The sequence below is a fragment of the Mercenaria mercenaria genome, chromosome 1 (assembly GCF_021730395.1).
Source record: "Mercenaria mercenaria strain notata chromosome 1, MADL_Memer_1, whole genome shotgun sequence".
Classification (NCBI taxonomy): domain Eukaryota; kingdom Metazoa; phylum Mollusca; class Bivalvia; order Venerida; family Veneridae; genus Mercenaria; species Mercenaria mercenaria.
Window position 1 is genome coordinate 49,111,075 of NC_069361.1, and position 19,676 is coordinate 49,130,750.

At 37.0% G+C, this 19,676-nt stretch overlaps 1 protein-coding gene across 2 annotated transcripts in view; it reads left to right on the forward strand.

Annotated features, from left to right (window-relative positions):
- LOC123522882 (uncharacterized) overlaps nucleotides 1-19,676 on the forward strand; it is a 112,728-nt gene that overhangs the window by 52,962 nt on the left and 40,090 nt on the right. For both annotated transcript variants that reach the window (XM_053547019.1, XM_053547015.1), the window contains exons 11-12: nucleotides 588-707; nucleotides 17,472-17,808. In XM_053547019.1, the coding sequence (XP_053402994.1) occupies nucleotides 588-707; nucleotides 17,472-17,808 (457 nt within the window). The remainder of the gene's footprint in view (nucleotides 1-587; nucleotides 708-17,471; nucleotides 17,809-19,676) is intronic.

Below are 19,676 nucleotides of genomic sequence, written 5' to 3' on the forward strand. Positions count from 1 at the left end.
ATATTTTGCCTAACCTGGTCGTCAGTCTGGCTTTATTTATAACTTTTGACCACTTGTTTACCATCATAGCCTACATATGTAGGCAAGACTACATAACTAGGACAAGGACTTTAGCTCAGTTATGGGCCTTTTTTGACATAGAAATTAGTTAAGTTTGGCATACCATTCCATATTTTGTCAAAACTGTTTGATATATGTCTTTGAAAATTTGAACACTTGCTTACCATCATGGTCACACATTGCCATTTAGTGCAAGATTTATCCAAATCTGCAAAAACAGGTACATTGTTTGTCTTATCTATTTTTTTTCTTTTGTCTGAAAATCTCTGGTAATATTTTGACCCCATACTTCTATCAATTCTTTGAATAGTCGAGCGCGCTGTCAACAGACAGCTCTTATTGACTTCCCCAAAACTGTGTGAAGTGTTCTTTCATGAAGCTCTCTCATGTTTGTTTAAACAATTCTGCTCCACTTTACAGGAGTTTAACTTAAATTGTTTGGGTGATTTAGGTTTGACTTTGCCCCTCTTCTCTTAAATCAGTATCAAGTTACAAACTATATATCTTTTTTGTAAAAAAAATTTCAGTCAAAAAAGCCAGGTGCTGTGAATAAAGAAAATGAGAAGAAAGAAAAAATGAGATTCTCTGAGCCAGTGCATGTCACCAATGACAACTGCAATTACAACTTGACCCTGTGCCAATTGACGGTAAGACATACATGTTGTAAGCTTTTTTTATGGGGAGAAAATTTTAATTTGTTTCTCAGTAGAAATGTATACTTGTTATTTCAACTTTGATGTGTTTCTATATGCACATTTGAAAACCAGGACATAATATATTTTTACCCTTTAAGGGCGCGCGGGCAGGTGGGCAGATTGTGTGTCTGGCAGAAAAAATTGGTGTCTGCTCAATAACTTGAGTATTTTGTGTCAGAAGTAAACTAATTATATACAAAGTGTGTATTTCTATAAAATCTTGGCCAAATTTGATAACCAGACAGTTTAGTAAAGTATCTTCAGAGTTATGGCTCTTGAATTCATCAAAGTTGCCAAAATTGACAGTGTCCACTTGATAACTAGAGTACTTTTTTTTATGTCCACCATTCTTATACAGGAGATGTATTTCTATATAATCTAGTTCAAGTCCGATAACCAGCCAGTTTGGAGCAGTATTATGGACCATTATTATATTGGACCAGAGTTATGGCCATTGAATTGGTCAAAATTGCCAAAATTGACAGTAGAGTAATTTTTCTCAGAACTAAACATAACTTATACAAGAGTGTGTATCTCTATAAAATCTGTGTCAAGTTTGTTACCAGCCAGTTCTGATCAGTATCTCCAGAGTAATTGTCTTTGAATTACTCAAAATTGCAAAAATTGACAGTGCCTACTGTCTTATTTGATAGTAAGTTATTATCCAATGTTCACTGAACTTGGTCACAATTTTAATGGACATAATATCTCTGACAAGTTTGATAATCAACCGGTTAATCCCAGTCATTCTTGAGTTATGGCCCCTGAATTACTAAAACCTGTGAAAATTGACAGTGTCCCAGTAATAACTTAATCATTCACTGCAAACTTAGAATGTTTTAATATTATCTTGGCCAAGTTCGATAACTGGCAGGATAGTCTTTTTTGGGAGTTATGGCCCTTGAATTAGTTGAAATTCAGAAAATTAACACCTACTCTGCTCAACGAGTAGAGTATTTTAAAAGTCAAAATTATTCTGTAAAGGGCATATTTTGTGAGAGTTTGGCTCTCTCGTTTGATGTTGTAACATTACCAATTGAGAGCTAGGATATAAAATATAGGATAAAAAAGCAAGTGAGGGTATCTTTAAGTTTTTTTTTCTGTAACTTTTGATGTTGTTTGTGGTAGTTATGATGTCATATCCAAGGAAATGTTGAAAACTATTTAAAGGCACTTACCTTTGTATTTATGTACCTCAAGTAAGATACTATAAAAGCACATATTTTTGCTGGGTCAAAATTAAGCAAATCTGAAATATTGAGTCGTAAGGTTTTATATTCGTGAGATTCTAAAAAAGTTAACCTACTTTGTTTTGGCTTTTAATAAGTCAGGTGTCCCTAAAAGTTACACATCATAAAGTGTTACCTATAGACAGGTATGTATTAATGTCTACCGTAAAGATCGATGGCTGTTCATTGTGTGGGTATTTTAACACCTCTATTTACCTGTAAACCATGACAACTCTGTAAGTGTAACAAACACAGCTTTACATGTAATCTATATCAAGGGGCATAGATGTCAATGTTTGTTTAATTAAACACACTGCAAACACAAAAGTTATATCGTTCTAAATTAAACAGTTATGTGGTTTGTTCTGTTTGTCTTATAATTATACCCCCACAAACGAAGTTTGGGGGTATACAGGAGTGAGCTTGTCGGTTGGTCCATTGGTTTTCATGGTTTCCGGACAATAACTCATGAAAGGCTTGACAGATTTGAATAATTTTTGGTACACAGATGTAACATAAAATACAGGTCAAGTTCGACTTTGAGGTCAGTAGGTCAAAGGTCAAGGTCACAGTGACCCGGAACAGTTAAACGGTTTCCGGATGATAACTTGAGAACACTTGGGCCTAGGATCATAAATTTTGGTACGTAGGTGTAACATCATAAAATACAGGTCAAGTTTGACTTTGAGGTTAGTAGGTCAAAGGTCAAGGTCACAGTGACCCGGAACAGTTAAATGGTTTCCGGATGATAACTTGAGAATGCTTGGGCATAGGATCATAAAAGGTCAAGGTCACAATGACCCGGAACAGTTAAACGGTTTCCGGAGGATAACTTTAGAACGCTTGGGCCTAGGATCACGAAACTTAATCGCGAGGTTGATCATGACCAGCAGATGACCCCTATTGATTTTTATGTCAGTAGGTCAAAATTCAAGGTCACATTGACACAGAACAGTAGAACTTTTTTTGCAGGGTTGACGGATTTAAATCATTTTTGATACACAGGTGTAACATCATCAAATATAGGACAAGTTTGACTTTGACATTGGCTTACTTCTGTGACAAGGCTGTATTGTGGGGTTATAATTCGTCACTCTTGTGACAGCTCTAGTTATACTATCCTATAGTCATAACTGAAACACAGAACATATCCAGTTTTTAGCTCAACTATTGGAAGAATAGGTGGAGCTGTTGGACTCTTTTGTATGTCAGTGTCTGCATTGGTGTCCCAATTTGGTTTAGTTTTTGCATGTAAGCTGGTATCTCAGTAACCACTGGTGGGAATTCATTGAAAATTTACACACTTATTAACTGTGATAAACTGACTTACATTGCACAAGTTTCATAACTCAATTTTGTAAAAAAACAACAAAATTATGCCCCTTTTTTGTACCCCCCCCCCCCCACGAAGTTGTTAGAGGGGTATACTGGTTTCAGGTTATCTGTCTGTCCATCTGTCCGTAGACACAATCTTGTGTGCACCATCTCTCCTCATCCCCTTGATACAATTTAATGAAACTTCACACAAGTGATCAGTAACAACAGTAGTTGGGCATGCAGAGCTCCAGATAAGCTTTTGGTGCAAATGGGTATTTACCCATCACTTTTTGTCTGAATTGGGTATTCGAAATTTGAATTGGGTAAAAATAATATCATTACCCAGCCTTTTCAGAAGTAATTGGGTATTTGCTAAAACCAGTTGGGTATTTTACCAATCTCGCACTAACAATTGAGTATTTTTTGCTTACAGTATACATGGTATATATCATTGAACAGGATTGACTAAGTAGATAATACTTTAATGGCGCCCTTCAATGTTTAATACAAAAATGTATTTAAAATTGTAATGAATGTTCCATACTGTTGTTTTCTTTTTCACTTTTAATGAAGCCGGAGATCAGTTCATCCACAATATCCCGAACGATGTGGTCACCACAATGTGCAATCTCCCAAAAGATATCATCCAGTATTGGTGACACTACATCGTCACAAACAGATAACTGTCATTGTTGAACAACATAATATCCCACTAATTAGTTTGTGCTGCAACAATGTTTATTCTTCAACCAGGGGTGTGGAAATCCCAATATTTTTCACTTGTCCATGGACAAGTGAGACTTAAAAATCTACTTGCCCGCAGTCAAAACTTATTTGCCCAGATTTTCAACATTTTAGCATGCAAATAATTCCGCGAGGCCTAAAAGACAGCCCATCATGCCATGCGAAGCCACATGAGAAAGCATGAAACTTTCTACTGTCAGAAAACATCATACTTCCTGACTCGTACTAGCGAGTGCTTTGTGCTTTGACTGTTGACTTCCATTTTTGTTGGCAGACGAAGTTGTAACAACAAATTTGTCCAAAACTTTGTGATATTTGTCTACGTTTCCAGTTTCTATTCGCCAAGTTATCGTGTGCAAAAATCACGCGAGATCGTGACAAGGAACCAATCAGAATGCAGAGAAAGAGATGCTTAATTTAGACGCAGTATGGTTTTCCCAAAACTTGAGAAATTGAGAGGCCACTCGGCTGGTGAAACCACAGGGATCCGTCACATGCTATGATAGAGGGGTAAAATTTCTTTTAAATGTTTGCAAATGAAATTCAAGAAAAAAAAAATACATATAAACCATATATATAGACAAGGGGGATAACATAGTGAATTTCAATTTTTTCCCTACATTCTTGTACCCCATGCTATTGCGCAACATTTTGGTAATAGCCGACTCATAACTACTGAACTACATGAGCAAAGGATGATACTAACAGAAAATGTATACTTTTCCCACCTTAAAATGTACCAAAGAGTCGTAAAATATAATTTTCTATATGCAGACACAGCCGTGTTTACAACTTGGACACGATCGCGTAAAGCATTGACACAGTCATGTCCTGGTGTAAACTGCAATAAATAGACTAATACACTAACTGCAAACATTTACACATCTCGGAAATTTCTGTCGGGGAAGAATACGCGTATTTTGTCTTTCTCGCTCTACGTTCATGCATTTTCTCTCCATGTTGACAGCCGTCTAAGTGTTGATGAAACCTGTTTTCTGATTGGATGACCGATACAAAAAATGATCATGTGACCTTTCTTGCGTCATAACTAGAAAAGAAGACAATGTTTGTCAGTTATGATAAAAATACGCGTATTCTTTCCCGACAGAAATTTCCGAGGTGTGTAAATGTTTTTAGTTAGTGTATTTATTAACATTCTTATGAATTATAACTTGTTTCACCAAGTTCTACCGCTATTTATTGCAGTTTACACCTGGACATGACCGTGTCAATGCTTTACGCGATCGTGTCCAAGTTGTAAACACGGCTGTGTCAGCATATAGAAAATTATAATTTACGACACTTTGGTACATTTTAAGGTGGGAAAAGTATACATTTTCTGTTAGTCTCATCCTTTGCTCATGTAGTTCAGTAGTTACGAGTCGGCTATTACCAAAATGTTGCGCGATAGCAAGGGGTACAAGAACGTAGGGAAAAAATTGAAATTCACTATGTTATCCCCCTTGTCTATATATATGGTTTATATGTTGTTTTTTTTTCTTGAATTTCATTTGCAAACATTTAAAAGAAATTTTACCCCTCTATCATAGCACGTGACGGATCCCTGTTGGTGAAACATCCGTTTCGTACGTCAAATTCTTTTATAAACTCCATAAACTTGAAGCACTGTTCAACGTTTCTAAATTATTCTTTCCTTTTTCATTTCAAACCAGAAAATTTGTGCTTGTCCGCGGACAAACAGAATGTGAAAACTCACTTGTCCGCTGTCAAAAAGTCCCAAGTCGGACATAGGAATTCCACACCCCTGACTTCAACTCTTTCACATTTTATCGGTGTAAAATTGTTTACATAGTATCCAAATAACACCGATCAGCTGACTGAATGGTCCTGTGATTTTTCTGATAAATTGCAACCTGTTCTGCGGTAACGTATAACCAGTCAGTCAAATCTAGCGTTAAAGTCTCGTACCCGTTCTAGTAATAAGGAAAATGCGATACGCAAGCTATTTTTTATGAATTGGGTATTAGGAATTTTACTTGCGTTTCATTACGCACACTGTATGAATTCAGTTGGGTTTTCTGGAGTTTTAATTGCGCAAATACGCAGCTTATCTGGAGCTCTGGGCATGAGGCATGTTCGGTTCTTTCAGAAAAAAAATTTGCAGAGTTACTGGACTTTGTTTTTTGTTACTATACTATATACATAGACACAATCTTGTGCACACCAACTCTCCTCATCCCCTTGACACAATTTAATGAAACCTCACACAAGTGATCAGTAACAACAGTAGTTGTGCATGGTGCATGTTAGGTTCTTTCAGAAAAAAAATTTGCAGAGTAACGGGACTTTTATTTTTGCTACTATACTCTATACATGGAGTCTGCATATGCAATCTTGTGCATGCCTAATCTCCTGAACCCATGCACACAATTTAATGGAACTTAACACAAGTGATCAGTAGTAACCCTAGTTGTGCATGGTGCATGTTAGGTTCTTTCAGAAAAAAATTCTGCACAGTTATGGGACTTTGTTTTTTGTTAACATACTATATACATACAGTCTGCATATGCAATCTTGTGCGCGCCTAATCTTCCGAACCCTTGCACACAATTTAATGAAACTTCACACAAGTGATTAGTACCAACCCTAGTTGTGCATGGTGCATGTTACGTTCTTTTAGATAAATATTCTGCAGAGTTATGGGACTTTGTTACTATACTTTATACATACAGTCCTCATAATAAAACAATCTTGTGTGCGTCAAATTGCAATGTACTGTCTCAGTGCGTGCCGGGGTGGGGGGTACATTTCACCACCTTCAGTGATAGCTCTAGTTTACTTAATTTCTGGTTAAGTTTTATATGTAAGCTGGTATCTCAGTACCAGCTAATGAAAATGGATTAGAATTTCACACACTTGTTCAATCTGATGATCTAACATGCAGTGCACAGGTTCCATAACTCTACTTTGCATTTTTACAAAATTATGCCCCTTTTTCGACTTTTTTGGTTAAGTTTTTTATGTTAGCTGGTATCTTAGTTCCTACTAATGGGAATTGATTGAAACCTAGCAGATGATCTGACATGCATTGCACAGATTTCATAACTCTACTCTGCATTTTTTGCAAAAATTATGTCCCTTTTTCTACTTCAATATTCATTCAGTTGACAAGGCTGTTGAATAGTGGAGCATTGCCGTCCTCCGACAGCTGTTGTTGTACATATGGCCATTTCCATTTGATATGCTGAGGAAGGTTTGTGTAATGACTAGATTTGCTTGATCTGCATTATTCTAATGGTTAATATTTACATGAGGATTAATGTTCACAAGGTGAAAGTCCTAAAGATATAGCGAAAAATTTAACCCTTGCAAAAATTTTTGCTTTTACAGTAGAAGATCTTTTGATCTTTTGTTGCCTTTGAGGTCTGCATCACCAAAGTTCATACATCGTCGCCTCAATGCGAAACTAGTCTATGTGTGTATAGATATAGAAGCAGATAGACTAGTTTCGCGTTGAGGCCACGACATGTGATAAGTTCAGAATCCCAAAACTGGAGGTTTGCCAATTTTCAGCTGGAGTTTGGGTCTCAAAACTGGAGGTTTTTTATCGACATAAATTAAGCGTGCGGACACAAAACTTAAAGACAAAAATCCAACATTTAAGGCCACACAATAATGCATAAAATAGAAAAAGTGGAAACTCCACAGGTTGCTCAAGTCTACACCAGAAGAAACAATCCTCAAAACTCTAGATTTGAATTTTGACACAGTTACGCCACTTTTTAACTTATATTTTTTGTTAAAGTTTTATGTAATGCCCAATATCTCTGTTACATTCAAAGCTATTGACTATTCTGCCCCTTTTTTACTGGCAAAGCTTTAATTCAGAGTCAATCACTGAGAAAAGTCGAGCATGCTGTAAGTAGATCGAAGCCCCCTCTTGTTATTACTTTTAACTTTCTTAACAGATTAAATTTGTAGAAACAGTCTCAATTTAGGTCTAAAATGGTGGTGAACATTGCATTAACATTTTCAGTCTACTTGAGGACTGAAAAAAACGAAGCTCTAAATTGGTCTGAACACAACTCATAAATTATGTCAGTTCCTTACCCCACCAACTTTCGTATAAAAATACTGATCATTAATGATTTTGACATGGAAACAGAAAACAGAAATGCATCAACATGTATTTACCCTTACCAAAATAATGTAGATTGATGTTATCAAATAAATGAGTATGTGTTTTCATCCAGTTTTCAATGAAATAAGTTCGGTTTTATAAGCAAATTAATTTGGTAAACATTGGAAGAAAATGGCGTAACTGCATAAGGGGAAGTAACATTCATGTTCTAGAAATAGTAATGGATTGGTTTTTCCAACAATTATTTATGAGATTTTATTACTTTGAATAGTCAAAAATTCATTTCAGCTGGGAATTATTTCTTATAACTGGGAGCTTTTTGTTTCAAATTTGTAAAAATGGAGCCTAATTAGCATTGAGAATGCATACATGTCAAGTTCCGTGGACAATTTTCCAGGATATTTCAGTTGAAAATCCAGGATATTTGATGAAAATCCAGGAGATTTTTTCGACGAACGTTTCTTAGGAAATTTTTGGTCGAATATAATACTGTGTAACAGATTAGGTCCGATTTTGGCAGTGTTTTTAGGTGCTTAAGTTGCTTTATAAAGCATTTTAACCTTTATCTTGTTGAATACGATTGATTCTGCCTTTGCAACAAGAGTAAATTGTCCATGCAGTCTGGTCATGATCTGCACTGTTTGCCATTTATCAGTCAGTATCTTTTTTGTAAGCACCCCTTTTAACAGTTACTGGTACTGTCCAAAATGAAAATTTTAGAAATTCTGCAATGTAAACAAAAAAAACCCAAAAACATATAGGTTTATAGTAACTTTATTTAGTTATTACAGTATTCTTTGAGCAGAGGAATAGGAATTTGGATGAATTTTTATACTGGCGAGTTTCTTTTATGTGAATAATCTGCAGGTTTTCTTTTTTACATTCTTAGATTTTTTGCAAATGAGCAGAAGCTAATATAGATTGGAAATAAATCTATTTCACCATTTTTAATCTACAATGAAAAATGCTTTTTATGCCCCCGAAGGGAGGCATATTAGTTTTCAACTGTCCGTCCGTTAGTTCGTTCGTTCGTTCGTTTGTTCGTTCGTTCGTTAGTCACAACGTTAACTTTTTGCATGAAGGCACTTTACTCGTGAACCACTGCACCCAGGACCTTCAAACTTCACAGGCTGATAGTACTTATTGAGTATACCACCCCTACTGACTTTGGGGTCACCAGGTCAAAGGTCAAGGCCACAGGGGCCAACGTTAACTTTTTGCATGAAGGCACTTTACTTGCGAACCACTGCACCCAGGACCTTCAAACTTCACATGCTGATAGTACTTATTGAGTACACCACCCCTACTGACTTTGGGGTCACCAGATCAAAGGTCAAGGTCACAGGGGCCAACGTTAACTTTTTGCATGAAGGCACTTTACTCGCGAACCACTACACCCAGGACCTTCAAACTTCACATGCTGATAGTACTTATTGAGTACACCACCCCTACTGACTTTGGGGTCACCAGGTCAAAGGTCAAGTTCACAGGGGCCAACGTTAACTTTTTGCATGAAGGCACTTTACTCGCGAACCACTGCACCCAGGACCTTCAAACTTCACGTGCTGATAGTACTTATTGAGTACACCACCCCTACTGATTTTGGGGTCACCAGGTCAAAGGTCAAGGTCACAGGGGCCAACGTTAACTTTTTGCATGAAGGCACTTTACTCGCGAACCACTGCACCCAGGACCTTCAAACTTCACTTGCTGATAGTACTTATTAAGTACACCACTCCTACTAAATTTGGGGTCACCAGGTCATAGGTCAAGGTCACAGGGGCCAACGTTAACTTTTTGCATGAAGGCACTTTACTCGCGGACCACTGCACCCAGGACCTTCAAACTTTACATGCTGATAGTACTTTATGAGTACACCAACCCTACTGACTTTGGGGTCACCAGGTCAAAGGTCAAGGTCACAGGGGCCAACGTTAACTTTTTGCATGAAGGCACTTTACATGCAAACCACTTCATTCAGGACCTTCAAACTTCACATGCTGATAGTACTTTTTGAGTACACCACCCCTACTGACTTTGGGGTCACCATGTCAAAGGTCAAGGTGCTGCGGGGGCATTTGTCACCATTAGTGACAGCTCTTGTTTACTCATCAAAATGAAATACAAAATCAGAATGTTAAAATCTATCTCTAGTTGTTTTCTATCTATCTATCTTATAAATACTGCATGACACCCTTGCGAGTATTTTATGCAGGTTTCTCCATTATGCCATCAGTGGTAATGATTGTCACACCAATAAAGGTTGGCTCTTTATCTATTCAAATGTATCCCTAAATATATCTTTTCACACTTAAATCTTCAATAAACAAGTTCCTGTCTTACCATCATATTATGTCAGTATCACCACTCGCCAATTAACACAATCTAAAAATAGCACAGTACACACCTGTTTGCAGAATGTCATCAGTGCGTGACCTTAACTCTTATCAATATACCAGTAGAGTGATAAATTACGTCAGGCACAGTGTGTAATTAGGGATTTAGTTTGATACAGGAAAGCATTAGCTTGGAATTTTGGATTTCCGGGAGAAATGATTGATTTCCGTATGTCCGGGAAATGGACAAAAAATCCGTGAGACTCCCGGACAATCCGGGAAACTTGACATGTATGAGAATGGGCCGATATTCGGCCCCGTGTGACAGGTGGAAAAGGCCCTGCTTGTCTAATCCCTTATCAAAACAAACAATTAATCATGTTATCAAAATTCACCTGTGAAAAACAACTTTTTTCCTCCAGCTACATGTGTGTCAGACATTCAAACATGCATATTACACAACAGTCAGTGACACTTTGATTTACTGTGTAAACATGTTTGGCACTCCTCGGTACAGCTCATTTAAATGGGTCAACCGTGTTGATGTACTTATAAAATAGACTTGCCCGGTTTATAGGTTGGTCAGGGCTACGGTATGTATTGTATTTTGCCATCGAAATATTTCTGTAAAATGCTTCTTCCCCTTCCGTTTGGATCGGTCCAAGTTTACAAACACGTTTGTTTATTTTATGGACTGTAATTATCAACCCAGTCATAATACAGATTTTTTTTTTCTGAAAAGCGGGAGAATTATGGTTTTGGGCGGGAGACGGGAGGCAAGGTGAAAAACTCGGGATTTTGACCCTCCCGCGCGGGAGATCACATGTATGCCAAAGTTTTGCTTGTAAACAGTTTCTCAAAAATTACTGGAATAAATATTTTTATCCTTCATACATGTCTGTGGCATTATGTGATGGCATTAATACTAACAGTACAAGTAACACAACTGTAGCTTACATTTTGTACTTAAATTTTGCATGTTAGCAGGTTTTTCAGGAAGTATTGAACTGAATGCTTTCAAACTCTTTCAGTCTTTGGCATCATGTAGTAACTGCTCTTTATACTTTTGACTTAAATTTAGAAAATAATGCCCCCTTTTTCTTACTTAGACAATTTTTGTAAATTTTATGTTAAAAAATGATAGTGTTGTCTAATGACAACACTTGTTAAAACAGATTGTAACATCTGAAAAAAATAAAACTCAAGAATAAGGCCACACCAAATTGAAAAGTTGTTCATCTGATTTTTTTTCCGAGAAAAAAAAATTGTTTTTGAACAAAACAGGAGCGAGCAAAGAGTGAAGAAATATAATCGAGTATTGGTAAACATTTGACAGCAAAACTTGAGACAAACAGTTCAATTCTTTGAACTAGGCAATTAGATAGAAAGAAAAACTCAAAAGAAGAAAGGAGAGAATAAGTCATGTTCTTCACAGTTTTACAAACATGATTACAAAATGTTACTAGAACAATTCAGGGGACTTAAATTTGCTAACTTTAATTATTTAAGATACAATGTTGTAACCTATAAAGATTGGAGTTAATATGACCAGAATATATGTAAAGTACAAATACCTTAAGTTATCACTAAAATATTTATTAAAATGTTCAATACAATAACCTTAAAGAACAGAAAGTGTGCAGCTAGAAAAATGTTAATATATTGCCTTATGCTGTAACGTTACACAATACATCACGTTTTATGTGACTAGAATTAATGTAAAATACAATGGTGGAACCTTAAACATAGGAGAGGACTTAATGTGTCAGTACAGGATAGCTTCAATTTTCATTTGAAATATAACACAACAAGCAAACATTTAAAATGTATGTCAAAATGTCTGTTTGCCAGTCAGTAAAAGAATGATATGAAAATTTATACAGTAATTTAAGTCAAAATACGAAAATTATCAACCTATCCTCAATACCCTAAATCCGCTATACCCTAAAGCACTGTATTTCCACAGTTTTGACCTGTCAAGTATACTGTTCCAAACTATTAGGCACTCCAATGTTTGAACAAATGGTATTGTATTTGTACAGTCTGTAACTTTGACCATATTTCACACATCAAACAAAATCTAAGTTGACAAACCGGTAATTTAATACAAGTTTACTATCAAAACTGTCGGAACAGATGCCACTTTTTTCTGGTATTGTCTAAAACCCACGCTGTACCGTCCAAAAAAGGTTGCACACCACCTTTTAACTTCAGTTTTTTTTTGAAAGTGCAAGCGCATACAAAACGAGAAAAAAAATGTGCGGCAAATCCGATGAAAACAAATTAATTTGGTGGGGCCTTAGTACTGTTTGAATTGATATTTTATGAATATGATTTCAATTGCAGATAAACTCTATCTAAGGTGAGTTTGCCTGCATGACTAATACTTTATTGACTACATTAGTGTTTTTAACCAGGTTTTTCAAAGACCAAATCCTGGTTATTTGACAGGTGATGTTGTTAGTTGGGTAGGTGGTTGGATGGTTGTTGTCAAGTTTTTTAAATTTTGTTCAATTGATAAATTTTTGGTTGAGATATTGATATGAAAATTAGCTTACAGGCAGCTTAGGTTGGGGGTACATATAATAGGATCAGTGGATACAAGGTCACTGTTACTAAAATTAGAAAGATAACACTTTGGATTGATTTATTGGAATTAAATTTTGCCTAAAGATAGCTTACAGAAAAGCTAGGTTTTGATTTCATATGGAGTCAGTGGGATCAAGTTCAAGGATAGCATAACTTAATTACTTTGTATACTTTGAAAATACCTCTGTGGCACAGTCATGTAAGACATTGGTCTATCATACCTTTTTGAATTTAGAAATTTTGGAGGGCAGCGGATGGGTAGCGCTTTTTTTTTTTTAGCTCACCTCTCACATAGTGACAAGGTGAGCTTTTGTGATCGCCCTTCGTACGTCCATCCGTCATCTGTTCACAATTTCTTGTTAACACGATAGAGACCACAGTTTGCAATCAGTTTTAATCAAACTTGCACACAATTTGTATTGGCATAATATCTCGGTTCCTTTCAAAAACTGGCCAGATCCCATCATGGGTTCCAGAGTTATGGCCCCTTAAAGGGCCAGAATTTACTATTTTTGGCTTGTGAACACGATAGAGACCACATTTTGCAATCAACTTTAATCAAACTTGCACACAAGTTGTATTGGCATAATATCTCAGTTCTTTTCGAAAACTGGCCAGATCCCTTCATGGGTTCTAGAGTTATGGCCCCTTAAAGGGCCAAAATTTGCTATTTTTGGCTTGTGAACACGATAGAGACCACATTTTGCAACCAACTTTAATCAAACTTGCACACAACTTGTATAGGCATAATATCTCGGTTCCTTTCAAAAACTGGCCAGATCCCATCATGGGTTCCAGAGTTATGGCACCTTAAAGGGCCAAAATTTGCTATTTTGGCATTTGCTGCCATATAGAGACTTCATTTATGGTTTGATTTGATACAAACTTGCAAAATATCTTCAACAACAATAAATCTTGGATTCCATGATGAATCTGTCAGATCCAATCATAGGTTCTGGAGTTACGGCCCCTGATTGACCCCTAAAAGAGCCAAAATTTAATAATGTTTACCTTGTGAACACAATAGAAGTGACATTTAAGATTTGATTTTAACCACACTTACACACAACTTAAGTCACTAAGATCTTGGTTCCTTTCAAAAACTGGCTAGATTCCATCATGGGTTCTAGATTTACTGCCCCTTTCAATTTTTCCCTTTCAACCATATAGAGGTTTCATTTATGGTTTGATTTGATACAAACTTGCAAAGAATGATTATCTTAATGATCTCTAGGCCTGGATCGAAACTAGGTCATGTTGGGTCAAAAACTAGGTCATCAGGTCAAATCGAAGGAAAAGCTTGTTAACAACCTAGAGGCCACATTTATGACCCTATCTTCATGAATCTTACTCAGAATGTTTATCTTGGTGATTTCTAGGCCAAGTTTGAAACTGGGTCATAAGGGGTCAGAAACTAGGTCATCAGGTCAAATCAAAGGGAAAGCTTGTTAACACTCTTCAGGCCACATTGATGACCCTATCTTCATGAAACTTGGTCAGAATGTTTATCTTGATGATTCTTAGGCCAAGTTTGAAACTGGGTCATATGGGGTCAAAATCTAGGTCACCCAGTCAAATCAAAGGAAAAGCTTGTTAACACTTGTTCATTTGATGTGCATGAAACTTGGTCAGAATGTTTGTCTGCATGAAATATCTTATGAATTTTTATCTGGGTCATGTGGGGTCAAAAACTAGGTCACCAGGTCAAATCAAAGAATAAGCTTGTTTACACTCTAGGGGGCACATTTTTTATTCTATCTTCATAAATTTTCGTCAGAATGTTTGTTATCATGAAGTCTTGGACGATTTCAAATGTGGGTCACATGGGGTCAAAAACTAGGTCACTAGGTCAAATCATAGGAAAAGCTTTATACACTCTATAGTCCACTTTTTTGCTCCAATTTTCCCAAAATTTTGTCAGAATGTTTGCTTTCATGAAATTTTGGATAAGTTCGAATCTGGGTCATGTGGGGTTAAAAAATAGGTCACTGGGTCAAATCAAAGAAGATGTTTGTTTACACTTAAGAGGCCACGTTTTTTGGTCCAATCTTAATGAAAATTGGTCAGAATATTTGTCTCCATGAAATCACATGGTTACACTGTTATGATATGCTACACAGGTGAGCGACCTAGGGCCATCTTGGCCCTCTTGTTTATCCTGGTTCCAGCTTTAAATTTTGTTTTGCTTTTCTTTCTTTTTCTGTAAAAAAGGAGCCATTTTCATGCCATAGGTCACAGTAACTAAAAATAGATTTTTTGTTGTTGAGAGTTAAAAAAGATGGTTTCTGGTTAATAACTTAAGTAAGGATTCTTGGTTTTTGTAGAATTTCCACATCTTGTTTTTAGCTGACTCAAGTTGAGCGACTGTGATCGCCCTGTATCCATCATTGTGCCGCATGTGGCAACCACAGTTTTCACAGTTTTGTCACAATATTAACCCAATCTTAATGAAATTTTGTCAGAATTTTTGTCTTAATAACATCGCGGACAAGTTTAATATAGGTTAAAAGCTAGGTCACAAGATCAGATAACAGTAAAACCTTGTTAACCTAGAGGTCACATTTTTACCTGAACTTCATGAAACTTTATCAGAAAGTTTTTCCTAATAAATTCTAAGGTAATTTTGAAACTTGCTTATTTAGGTTAGAATCTAGGTCACTTTGACAAATCATAGAAAAACGTTGTTAACACTGTAGAAGCCACATTTTCTCCTGAACGACATTAAAACTGGTCAGACTGTAGTTATGAAATCTAAGTAGAAATCTGAGGTCAGAAATGTCTTCATTAGCTCAGATCATAAAAAGCTATGCTAACATGCTAAAGGCCACCTATTCTATCTGATCTATATGAATCCTGACCAGAATGTTTGTCTTAATGAAGTCTAGTTATGCCTCCCTTTCAAAGAAGCGGGGGTATATTGCTTTGCACCTATCGGTCGCGTCAGTCTGTTGATTGGTCAGTCCGTCGGTTGGTAGAGTGAACAGTTTCTGCCCATTAACTTGAGAACTACTTGACCAAGGACCTTCAAACATGGTAGCAGGATTGGGCTTATGTAATAGATAAATCCTCAGTAGGTGAAAGGTCAAGGTCACAGGGGCCTGAACATTGAAAAGGGTTTCTGCCCAACAACTTGAGAACCACTTGACCTGGGACCTTCAAACTTGGGAGCAGGTTTGAGCTTATGAAGCAAATGACCCCTTTAGTTTTTTGGGTCAGTAGGTCAAAGGTCAAGATCACAGGGGCCCAAACCTAGAAAACTGTTTCTGTCCAATAACTTGAAAACCACTTGACCCAGGACATTCAAACTTGATTATGATAGCATGATTGGGTTATGAAGTAGATGGCCCATATAGTTTTTGGGGCCAGTAGGTCAAAGGTCAGAGTCGCAGAGTCTTGAAGCTTGAAAATGGTTTCATCCCAATAACTTTAGAACCACTTGACCTAGAACCTTCAAACTTGGTAGCATGATTGGGTTAGTAGATGAGTCCTATTCTTTTTGGTTGAGGTCACAGGGGCCCAAACCTTGAAAACGGTTTCTGCTCAATAACTGAGAACCACTCAACCCAGAACCTTCAAACTTGGAAGTTTGATTGGACTTACATAGTAGACGACCCCTAAAGTTTTTAGGGTCATTAGGTCAAAGGTAAAGGTCACCGGGGTGGGGGGGGGGGGGGGGGGGGGCTGAACCTTAAAATTGGTTTTGTTCAATAATTTTAGAACTCAAAGCAGATCCTTTAAACTTGATAGCAATATTGGACTTATGAAGTTGATGAACCCTTTTGTTTTTGGGGTTAGTAGGTCAAGGACATAGTGATCATGGGACTGAAAATGGAACAATCACTTCTTGATAGAAAAGCCTTGGGAGATAGAAAAGTTTTTTGTTCTTGGACCAGAAAAGTTCAGGAGCATGTAAATATACGATTGCGATCAGACTTTTCCCTGAAAATTCTATTCCTGTTTTTAGGAATAGATTTTTGATTTCCAAAGTTACCATTCATGGTCATAAACCCATATATTTCAGGTCTAACACAGGTGGTATCAAAAGATTTCCCAGGCTGTCAATTTTCCAATAGGAAACTCAAAAGGAAAGTTAAAAATTGTCAGACTGGATTGCCAGGCTTGTTTGAGCCTTGCTCAGGTCATCATGTGAGGAAGAGTAGCACTAGAGGTCTTCCTCAACTATAAAAGCTAGAAATTTGTCATATAACCAGAATTAAATTGAATTTTGTCCATGTTATATCTTAAAAGAGCTTTACAATTTAACTTCATCATAAGTTATCAATGTAAACCAGTTGACTACGGCTTTTAATTTGTACCGTAATGACAAAGTGACTGTTATTAATCACCATTCTGTTCATAATGTTGAGTCTGTCCTGTATTCTGGGTACTTCCTTTTCAGAAGTGGTGGATATATCTGATATTGCTCACAAAGATGTGTTTGGAGGTACAGGGTGCTGTAATAAAAGATACAGCCGAAAGCTGTTATGTCAGTGAGTCGGAGGGGAGAAGTATACAAGATATGAATAAGGAGACAGTCTGTCATGTACCATATCTGACATCATCTACATGTGAAGCTCCTGCCGATGCTACTTGCCCAACATCAGACCGACGTTTTGACTTGTTGGCAAATGTGCATTGCAAGTACAGGTGTAATGTTGGAGAGAATTTAGTGTGTTTGAACAGTGATGATGGAATGCGATTTGTATGTTTGCCAAATGATATAAGTTGTCCTGAAGGTTAGTTTTATTGGTGTTTAATATTTTAATTAATGTAAGCTTGTTGCAGTATTTAAGGTTTGCAGAAAGTGAAATAAACATAAGAAAGCCAGAATTGCACCTATAAATTTAAACCAGGACTAACAAGGTTTTTTATTGAATGAAAATTGGTTAGTACAGTCTAACCTGTCTTAAGTCTAACCTGTCTTAAGCAACCAGCCAGGGGAAACAGACAGTTTGGCTGCTTAAGCCAGGTGACCGCTGATAGGAGGGGCAGCCAGTATATATATATTTCAGACTTCTGACCAGTGTTCAGTCATGAATTTAGGCCCCTTCTTTTTAGCTCACTTGAGCCAAAGGCTCAGGGTGAGCTATTCTGATCCCTCACCGTCCGGCATCCGGCGTTCGTAAACTTTTGCTTTAAACGACATCTCATAAAACGCTAGGCCAATTTCATCCAGACTTCACAGGAATGTTTCTTGGGTGAAGCTCTACAAAAATTGTTCAGAGAATTGAATTCCATGCAGAACTCTGGTTACCATGGCAACCGAAAGGAAAAACTTTAAAAATCTTCTTCTCAAAAACCAGAAGCCCTAGAGCTTAGATATTTGGTGTGAAGCATTGCCTAGTGGACCTCTACCAAATTTGTTCAAATCATGACCATTGGGTCAAAATTGATCCCGCCCCAGGGATCACTTGATTTTACATAGGAAAATCTTAAAAAATCTTCTTCTCAAAAATCAGAAGCCCTAGAGCTTAGAAATTTGACATGTAGCATTGCCTAGTGGACCTCTACTAAAGTTGTTCAAATCATGACCCCGCCCCAGGGGTCGCTTGATTTTAAATAGGAAAATCTTCAAAAAAATTTAAAAAATAAACCAGAAGGCCTAGAGCTTAGATATCTGACATGTAGCATTGCCTGGTGGACCTCTACAAAATTTGTTCAAATCATGACCCCCGGGGTCAAAATTGACCCAGCCCCAGGTGTCACTTGATTTTACACAGGAAAATCTTCAAAATTTTAAAAAAAATAAACCAGAAGGCCTAGAGCTTAGATATCTGACTACATGCATTGCCTAGTGGACCTCTACAAAATTTGTTCAAATCATGACCCCCGGGGTCAAAATTGACCAAGCCCCAGAGATCACTTGATTTTACGTAGGAAAATCTTCAAAAATTTTCTTAAAATAAACCAGAAGGCCTAGAGCTTAGATATTCACATGTAGCATTGCCTAGTGGACCTTTACAAAATTTGTTCAAATCATGACCCCCGGGGTCAAAATTGACCCTGCCCCTGGGGTCACTTGATTTTACATAGAAAAAAACCAGAAGGCCTAGATCTTAGATATTTGACATGTAGCATCGCCTAGTAGACTTCTACAAAATGTGTTCAAATCATGACCCTGGAGGTCATGGGGTTACTTGATTGTATGTAGAAAAATCTTCAAAATTTTCTAAAAATAAACCAGAAGGCCTAGAGCTTAGATATTTGACATGTAACATTGCCTAGTGGACCTCTACAAAATTTGTTTAAATTTTGACCCCCCAGGGTCAAATTGACCCAGCCCCAGGGGTTACTTGATTGAACATAGGGAAATCTTCATAAATTTGCTAAAAATAAACCAGAAGGCCTAGATCTTAGATATTTGATATGTAACATTGCCTAGTAGACTTCTACAAACTTTGTTCAAATCATGACCCCCGGGGTAAAATTGGCCCTGCCCCAGGGGTTACGTGATTATACATCGGAAAATCTTCCAAAAAATTTCTAAAAGTCATCAGTTTGACATTTGAAACATGTAGCTCATATTACTCAGGTGAGCGATCCAGGGTTATCATGACCCTCTTGTTCGTATTACTCAATCATTTTACCAGGATACATTGACGTG